The 9,206-nt window shown below is 35.5% G+C and overlaps 1 protein-coding gene across 1 annotated transcript; it reads right to left on the reverse strand.

The window, feature by feature from the left end:
* Nucleotides 1–742: 742 nt before the first annotated feature.
* Nucleotides 743–1,884, reverse strand: LOC107709365 (transcription factor 7-like 1-A). Its single transcript, XM_016513829.1, has 3 exons — nucleotides 1,161–1,884; nucleotides 985–1,057; nucleotides 743–888 (listed from the first exon to the last, which is right to left on the reverse strand). Exons 1-3 carry the CDS (start codon nucleotides 1,344–1,346, stop codon nucleotides 743–745), a joined length of 405 nt encoding a protein of 134 aa, XP_016369315.1. The 5' UTR covers nucleotides 1,347–1,884.
* Nucleotides 1,885–9,206: the final 7,322 nt, after the last annotated feature.

Here is a 9,206-nt window from a genome sequence, read left to right on the forward strand (position 1 = left end):
CCCCCCCCCCGTGAAGATGTCATTAAGATAATGGGCATCCAGTAGAGACCTCCGATAGGGCCGTCAAGCGGTAACTAATTATAACAATAGTCGCCTAACAGCCCTCTAATTTTCACTGATGGGGAAGAACTTATCTAGAAAATCTCTATGTGGCTCAAATGAACTCAAAGGTCTTCATAACATAAGCCATAAAAACACACAATCAGAACCAACATTCCTGCTTTCGATATCTATGCGCCCAGTCGTAAATTCGACTCTCTAACCGGGCAACATCCTATCACACAACAAAAGGAGTAAAAACACATTCCTGACACCAAAAGCTGGATGGATCCTATCTGCCTGGGCTTGCCTCCAGTTTGTCGCCTGTTATGATAATACAAAATTAATTGTGCAGACATCGCACTGCGAAAAGTCAATTTTCGTGCCATTGCAGGCCGCGAATAAAGGCTTCTTTTGTGCTCGGGTGAGCCCAAGTAAATGACTTATTGTGCAATGCATAAGAATGGCCTCCTATTGCATGCATGTTCAAGACTCAACAAGTGGTAACAAACAACGGTAAACTTCTGGAACAAAAAGCTTGCTTGGGTATTAACTGGTTTTTGAGGCTTAAAAGAGATTCTAGACAGGAAAAAGTCAAACAAAGAAGAGAATATGGCGCATTGAAAGGCGACTTTTTAAGGCGCGTATTGCAACAGAAAAATTTACGGAGTGCGGCGTGACGTCATGAAGGTGATAGTTGCGTTTAAAGTGAAGTGGCACGTACCGTTCTTGTGCTGGGAGATAGCGATCCGTTGGAGAGGTATGGATTCGTAATATCTGGGATCATAAGAAACGGATAACCAGCATAAGGGGGTCCCTTGAAAAATCCTCCATCTTGTCGTCTCAAAGCTTTAGGGGCGACAGCAAACCAATAAAGTTCATTACTATGCATAAATCACTCACACAAAACACAAGGAATACATGTCGAAGATTTTTTTTTTTTACCTTCCGCAAAGTATTCTCTCTGTTTCTCGTAACTTTCTAGTTCTGGTCTGGGTCGGGGACGCCTGTCTGTTTGCTTGCATTTGGGAAATAAAGCATCGGTTTAGTTTTAGCGCTACTAATTACACTTATGCATGCATTAGTGCACTAAAATGATAGTCCAAAACGGTTTTGCTTACTTCGGAGTCTGATGAGCTGCTGTTGTTCTCGGACTCGTTCACTAGAGAAGATTTCACCTCGTCCAGATCTCTCTCCGACGACACATTCTCTGATATTTTCTCCTCTTGCTCACCCTCATCTTTGAAGGAAATAAGTTCATCATTTGCTCCCAGGTCATCGCCTCCTCCTCCGTTTAACTGAGGCATGTTGGCACTTTAAAACCCCAAAAGTCTGATTAAAACGAAACTTTCTTCTCTCAGCGAGAGCTGTAATCCGAATTAACCCCAAATCTTACAAGCGCGACTGTGCCGAGGCTAAAAAAAACAAGACGTTCCCAGTTTTCCCATGATCAGATCAGAAGCCTGTGGGTTGTGGATTGGGGTTTTCTTCCTACAAAACCACACTGAAATAACACCCCCAAACAGTCCACGGGCATCATTTGATATCCATTCGCGAGCCTGGAATCTTCCGATAGTCCTGCAGAGAACGGAAAGTCATGCACGAAAAAAGTTTCGCGAAACAAAGGTGAGGATACAAAGTTCCAGTCAGTGCAGTTCCTTCAGAGTTTCTCTTCCAAACGCTCGAACCTCTCCGTGTCAGCGTGTCAATCACATGGTTTGATTGAAGGCGCACGAACGTCCAGACTGTATGTTTAATATTTATAATTCGGCTCCGGTGACAGACTCGAATGTGGATAAAGAAACATTTGTATCCCTGGATGATGGATGCTGTCTGGGGCAGAAGGAAGGAACACCCTCATCAGAATGAAGGAGGAGGAGTCTGAGATGTAAACCGACACTCTATTCACAAGACAAGCCCCCTTAAAGAGACAGTAGGCACTTCTCTAGCAGAGACCTCCTGGATTCAAACAAATGTGACCCTGGACCACAAAACCAGTCATAAGGGTCAATTTTGTGAAATTGATATGTATATATAATCTGAAAGCTGAATAAATACGCTTTCCATTGATTTATGGTTTGTTAGGATAGGACAATATTTGGCCGAGATACAACTATTTGAAAATCTGGAATCTGAGGGTGCCAAAAAAAAAAAAGATTTTTTTGAGAAAATTGCCTTTAAAGTTGTCCATATGAAGTTCTTAGCAATGCATATTAATAATAAAAAAATAAGTTTTGATATATTTACTGTAGGAAATTTACATCTTCATGGAACATGATGACCCGTGCTACTTATGACTGGCTTTGTGGTCCTGGGTTACAAATCAGCTTCATTACAACAACAACAGCATACTATTAACACACACACACACACACACACACACACACACACACACACACAGGTAATAGTATCTAATAGTATCTATGACAGAATATCTAATGTATGCATATATTCTATCTATCTATCTATCTATCTATCTATCCGTCCGTCCGTCCGTCCGTCCGTCTGTCGAGTATCAAGCCTCATTAATAATTATCAAAATCAATTGTTTAAATTGACATTATTTTATAATATTTGTAATCAGCAGATGATCTCAGATGTAGTCTGATTATAAAAATAACTGTTCAGATGTTGCAGGAACTCAAAGGCCACCTCAGCCCACGTCTTGTTTTGTGCGGGTAGACTACAATACGGGACATTTTCCATGTTGGAGGATAAATAGGGAGGAGGTGGTTGTTGGAAATACACAACAAAGCTTCTTATAGAAACATACAGTTTTACAGTGCTTGATCTGATTTACAACTGGCTGAACTACTTGTTGGTTGAGATACACCTGCATATACTTCAGTGGCTTTTAAACCTTTACTTTAAACCAAGGTGGTCTCTCAGTCCAGGTCCACCTGTGGATTCTGTCTTCCACAGGTGGCTTAAGACTATATTGTGAGCCAAACTGCTCTTTATCTGAACGTGCAATCTACAATCTTTGCAGGTTTGTCTCCTATTGAACTCTATTAAGCCTCTAGTTTTCACTCTTGTGTGGTTTTCTGTATCCTCCTGCATTCACTGGCTCCAGCGCTCCTCTCCAGGGGCCGCCGGTGAGAGCAGCTCAAATACTCCGGACTGTGTCCATGTTTGTTTTTTCCATCAGCACGGATGGCCTTTTACATGTAGTGCATGGTCAAGTCAGCCGTCCATAAATCATTCAGCGGCAGTCCGATTGAAATGAATATGAAAGTACTGGGAGAGTCAGATTCAGATAGTCAGGTGGAGAGAGAGAGAAACCAAGAGAATGAATAATTCAAACGCTGATATATTAAATCATATGAGCAATGAATTATTGACATGTTGACTTTGTGGTTATCAGCGACATGGGAATTTCACTCTCCGATTTCCTCTCCATTGGCCAAGGATAAATAACACATCTTCAGCACTATCTCTGCATCCAACCAAAAAATGTGAATAGATTTGAAACCAAATAAATAAAACGAGAGGGGTTAATCAAATCGTGTGGAACGGGTGCGTGTTAAACAGTTTTGTGATTCTTGAATGACTGGCACAACTCCAGAATATCATATACCGGCTCCCAAATATGCACACTGGGAAAAAAAAATGTGGTGAAGGATTTACATGCTGGTAATATATAGTAGTAAAATGCTGTTAAGAAAAGTATTAATCCCCATATGATAAATACATTTACTTAAAATGTCATTTAAGATTTAATATGAAAGTCTTGCCCCAATATATTTTAAAACATACATGAAAGTTACCCCAAAATACACTGCTAACAGAGATTTTAAAATATATTTACATAAACATATTTTCAATAAGTTTTAGTTATTTATATTTCCTCATTGTTATATATATATATATATATAATTTTTTTTTCTCAATCTAAATATATTTATAGTGTCCAAAACTTATTTTAAACTACATTTTACATTTACTCAAAACATATTTTAAGATGTGAAATGTATCTTCCCCAGATATATATATATATATATATATATAAAAATGAAACAACAACAATAACAGTAATAAAGAAAAAGAAAACATTGATATAAATTTATAAACAAAAGATGACCCAAAATAAGTTTTCACTACATTTTAGCTTCAAATCTTTACTTATATTTCCTTATTTATATATATATCTAAATATATACCCATTTATGCTCCATTGTTTTCTATATAATTTTCTTTTTAAATATATTTGGTTTAGATATATTGCTATATTTCTGTATATCTATATATTTGAAGTAGATTTGAAAATAAACAAAAGACAAAAAGAAAAAAGAAATGTATTATTCACCAACTGATGGATATATTTTCAAAAGTTCAAATGCATATACTGTATATAAATAAATAGACGCACACACACACACACACACACACACACACACACACACACATACTTATATTTCCTAATATATTTTGATTGTCTTAAGACTGAAATTGCTAGTAAATTTCACTAGCACACAATACATTAAACGTCTTTTTGTAAAGCATACTCCATTAATCTTTATTTACAACTTAAAAAAAAAAAAACATTTTTAGTTTTTTTTACAGTGCATTTGCATGCATTTGCCATCTCAGTTTGCTCTACTTCAATTACACTGGTGCTGATCTCATCTGGAAATATCCTACACAATGAACATCCTTCCAGTAATGACTCCAATATTCTCCAGACAATATGCTGGCGTGTCGTTCAGTAAGCTTTAAAGGCAATGTGGTAATATCAGTTACGTTTGATGATCAAAGATGAGTGCATTAGTGCAAAGCAAGGAAGCACTTCATTTTCAAGATCAAATATGTTCCTGATTTCAGTCAGGGTCACATCTCTTTTTCGAGAGAAGCTGGACTCCCCCCGATACAGCGCCACCACCACGGCATCATCACTTTCATCATCTCAGGCTTGAAAGAGAAATACTCAGCCGCTGCACACTCTGGGTTAACCGTGGACGTCTTTTCACTACATCAAAGAGCAGGGGAAGGAGAAGTGCATCTCCTTGATGAAGCCACATCTTCTCTCTTCTCTGAAAGTACCAAAAAATAACAACTTGCCATTAATGCATCCGTCCCATGGCGAAGATTTCCCTCCTCTAATCATGAGAACTAAAGGGAAATCTGCCTCGTGCGCATGAATATTGCATTACCTGCCATTTCTTCTCTCTCTCATCCTACCCTACTTTTTTGTGCCATTTTTGTGTACGGCTGCTTTCATGTTTTAACACCTTATTTCTGTCCTTTTGTTGTGTAATCAAAGCAAAATGAGAAGTGATGAGCCGAATCAACGCTGTATTAAATCAACCGAAGACGTGAGACGATTCTCGGTTTCGTAGGGGCCGGCAAAATTCCTTTCCCACCAGAAACTGTTGACTGTTATATTCTGAATAATCCAAGAGAAAAATGAGGAACTAGTTCCTATTTTAAGACAATCTGAAACAAAGCTTTCCCCTCATTCTGCACATGTGAGAGGTCAATCCTGGGTTCACCGCTGGCTTCTTCTGCTTTCATCTTCTGTGACCCGTCCTGAGAAAGACAATTCATAATCAATGTTTGCAGTTTCATCTGAACTGTCACATGATGTACAGTTTTATCATTATTAGTGGTCTTTGGTAAGAGCAGCGTAACTATTATTTTGCTCATACTAAGGGTTAGTGATTTGAACAAACCTCTAACCCTACACTGTAAAAAAAAATCCGTAAAATTTACGGTAAAAAAACGGCAGCTGTGGTTGCCGGAATTTTACCGTAAAAAATATGGTAGCAACGTTTTAGGTTTTACGGTTTTAACTTAAATTTACAGTTAAATACCGTAATTTCATTAACTGATATAATGTTATATATTTATATGTCCAAAACATATTTTTAAAACTACATTTTGCATTTACTCAATTTATTTTAAGATTTAAAATGTATTTTCTTGCTCCAAATATTTATTTTTAAAATACATTTTTATTTAATGTATAAAATACAATTCTATTATAGATTTGAAAAGATTTAAAAATATATTTACATATTTTGAAAACTACATTTTGCATTTACTCCAAATTTTACTACTTTAAGATTAAAAATGTATTTTCTTGCCCATCAAAGTCAATTTTCTAATTTATTTTGGTATTTTAAAGTTTAATAAAACAGAATAGTTTACATTATTATTTTTTGTGCATATTTAGTGTATATTTGATACATAAAAATAATACATATAGCCTACAATATATGTATACATACTGTACGTAAAAGAATAGTGACTTTTGACTTAGCTGTGTTTTCATATGGATCACATTGGAGTTTTGTTTGTTTATGGCCATTGATTTCTACTATTGAAAGTACAGATTCAATAGATCACATAGAGACATTGTGTACCCATTAACCAGCCATCATTACCACCAGTGAGAGCTGTTTGTCACTCAGGACATGTCCCGTCATGCAAAATCCATGCAAGTAACTGTAAGACAGCGGGAAAAAAGATGCAAATGCTCTGGGCGTGAGCTAAAGCCTTCGCACACGTGTTGAACCTCCCTTTTGACACAATTACCTCCACTTTCTAAGCAGGCCTCCAGACTCTGGGCCAATATATAATTAACACAATAAAACTTTCAACAGCACGTGGGAACAGGCACATTTTTATACGAGCCATAAATAATAGAGTGCAGTTTCACCTGGACAGGATGTAAAATCCAAAGCTGTAAAACATACAAAAACAGCTAGGATGCAAAAGGGAATTATATTCATACCAGCTGTGGATGCCACAGTATAATATTTTACGGTTGCGACACTTTCTCGCTTTGTAAGGAAGATGTGGGTGTTTGCGTAATCATAGAGTATTTAGGTAACACTATTTTGAGATGTTTAGAGGCTGTGAATGGCACGCCAGGCCTGACAACATTACTTGCAAAAGAATGGACGTGGCGTTTCTAAGAAACTTCTGCCATGCAGCCAATAGATTGTAGGTTAGTTAAAATCATTATGAGTCCCGTTCCCAACCCATCCATTTTACTTTCATAACAGGACATATTTCCAAATAAAACAGCATATTCAATAGGAAAAAATATAGGGCGGTACTTTACTTCTTTTGTTGTAAATTATTTATATTTAAAAACATTTTATATTTTTTATTGTATATTACAGAAGCACAGAGTCATTAAAAACTCAGTAACAAGTGTTTATATGTATACTGTATGTGTGCGTGTAGTATTAAAATCATTAAAAATAACGTTTTAATTATTTGTAATTTTTATGAAATATTTTTAGATTAGATGTAAAATATGTAAATACACAATTATATATAATAATTCTAAAAATGAACTTTTTAAGTTATATTTAACATTGTTAAATATTATAATTTATATTTATACCTAAATATAATAATATAATATTTAAAGATATTTTGTGTTTAATTTATGTATTTAATGACCCTTTATTGTGTTTTTAAATACTTGTCAAGTTTTTAATGTCTCTTTATTGTGCTTCTGTAATAAATATCTAGGGTTGATGGTTGATTTTCCCTCTCACTTTTGACCTATAGGAAACACTTTACAGAAAATCATGCTCAAAAAGAAACACCTCCGAATGAACAGAGATTTTCTGAATCTGTGGATTAAAGTTCAAAGGCGCAGCTGAATTTTATAATGGTCCAGTTCTCATGTGGTCTACTTTGAATTAGTTAAAAATGTTTTAGGAATGCTAAGCCTTATTAAAACAATTAGTCATGATTTCAGATTGATTTACACTTCAGTGCTCTTTAATAAACCCATGTACCATGTGGTGCTTTTTTAACTTCACTGTGCCATAGATATCCATAAAAATCTCCATGCTAGTCTTATGCTGGTCTAGGTGGTGAATCATCATAACCAAAATTTACTATTCAACCAGTATGATTTTATGAAGAAGCTGGTTGGCCAAATGCTGATTAAACTTAAGTATAATGGTGTGAAGAGTATTAGTCAGCAGTTAAAGTGCACTGCAATGGCTTCATTTTAATCTACTTGGACAAAGGTGGGTAAAGTCCAAATTGGTTGTTAAAAGTAGATTAAAACCTTTCTTTTTTGAGGAACTAGGTTAGCATAAACCCTCATACATTCCTGTTCCGGCAGAACAATTCACAAGACAAGGACAATGTGCAAATATATATTATATTTTAATAACATATTTAAATAAATTAATTTTATAAATATAAATTATGAATGAACAGAGATTTTCTGAATCTGTGGATTAAAGTTCAAAGGCGCAGCTGAATTTTATAATGGTCCAGTTCTCATGTGGTCTACTTTGAATTAGTTAAAAATGTTTTAGGAATGCTAAGCCTTATTAAAACAATTAGTCATGATTTCAGATTGATTTACACTTCAGTGCTCTTTAATAAACCCATGTACCATGTGGTGCTTTTTTAACTTCACTGTGCCATAGATATCCATAAAAATGCTAGTCTTATGCTGGTCTAGGTGGTGAATCATCATAACCAAAATTTACTATTCAACCAGTATGATTTTATGAAGAAGCTGGTTGGCCAAATGCTGATTAAACTTAAGTATAATGGTGTGAAGAGTATTAGTCAGCAGTTAAAGTGCACTGCAATGGCTTCATTTTAATCTACTTGGACAAAGGTGGGTAAAGTCCAAATTGGTTGTTAAAAGTAGATTAAAACCTTTCTTTTTTGAGGAACTAGGTTAGCATAAACCCTCATACATTCCTGTTCCGGCAGAACAATTCACAAGACAAGGACAATGTGCAAATATATATTATATTTTAATAACATATTTAAATAAATTAATTTTATAAATATAAATTATCTATATATTACATAATATTATTAAACGAGTGTATGTTTGCTAGTAAGATGTGTTTGAAAGTTTGTGGTGTGGCAAATTGTGCACTGAGGTTTGTAATTTTATTAATGAAGAATGTGGCGAAGTCGTCAGCTGTTAGAGTTGATGAAGAAGGGGGAGGAGGAGGACAAAGGGGGGAGGAAAATGTGTTAAAGAGCATGCGAGAGTTAGGCGAATTGTTAATTTTGTTGTGATAGTATGTCCTTTTAGAAGTGGAGACATTAGCAGAGAATGAAGAGAGGAGTGATCGATATACATTAAGGTCAGTAGGATTTTGTGATTTGCGAGGAAACATGAACATTATTTCAGCTTTTCTGTACAGGCACTAGTAAAAACTCTAATG

This window comes from Sinocyclocheilus rhinocerous, unplaced genomic scaffold (genome assembly GCF_001515625.1).
Source record: "Sinocyclocheilus rhinocerous isolate Xijiao unplaced genomic scaffold, SAMN03320098_v1.1 scaffold8291, whole genome shotgun sequence".
Classification (NCBI taxonomy): Eukaryota; Metazoa; Chordata; class Actinopteri; order Cypriniformes; family Cyprinidae; genus Sinocyclocheilus; species Sinocyclocheilus rhinocerous.

Coding starts and splice junctions, on each gene's coding strand:
- LOC107709365 (XM_016513829.1), bottom strand. CDS start 1,346: ATGCCTCAGTTAAACGGAGGAGGAGGCGATGACCTGGGAGCAAATGAT. Junction 1,058..1,160: donor GCAGCTCATCAGACTCCGAA/GTAAGCAAAACC, acceptor CCCAAATGCAAG/CAAACAGACAGGCGTCCCCG. Junction 889..984: donor GAGAGAATACTTTGCGGAAG/GTAAAAAAAAAA, acceptor TCGCCCCTAAAG/CTTTGAGACGACAAGATGGA.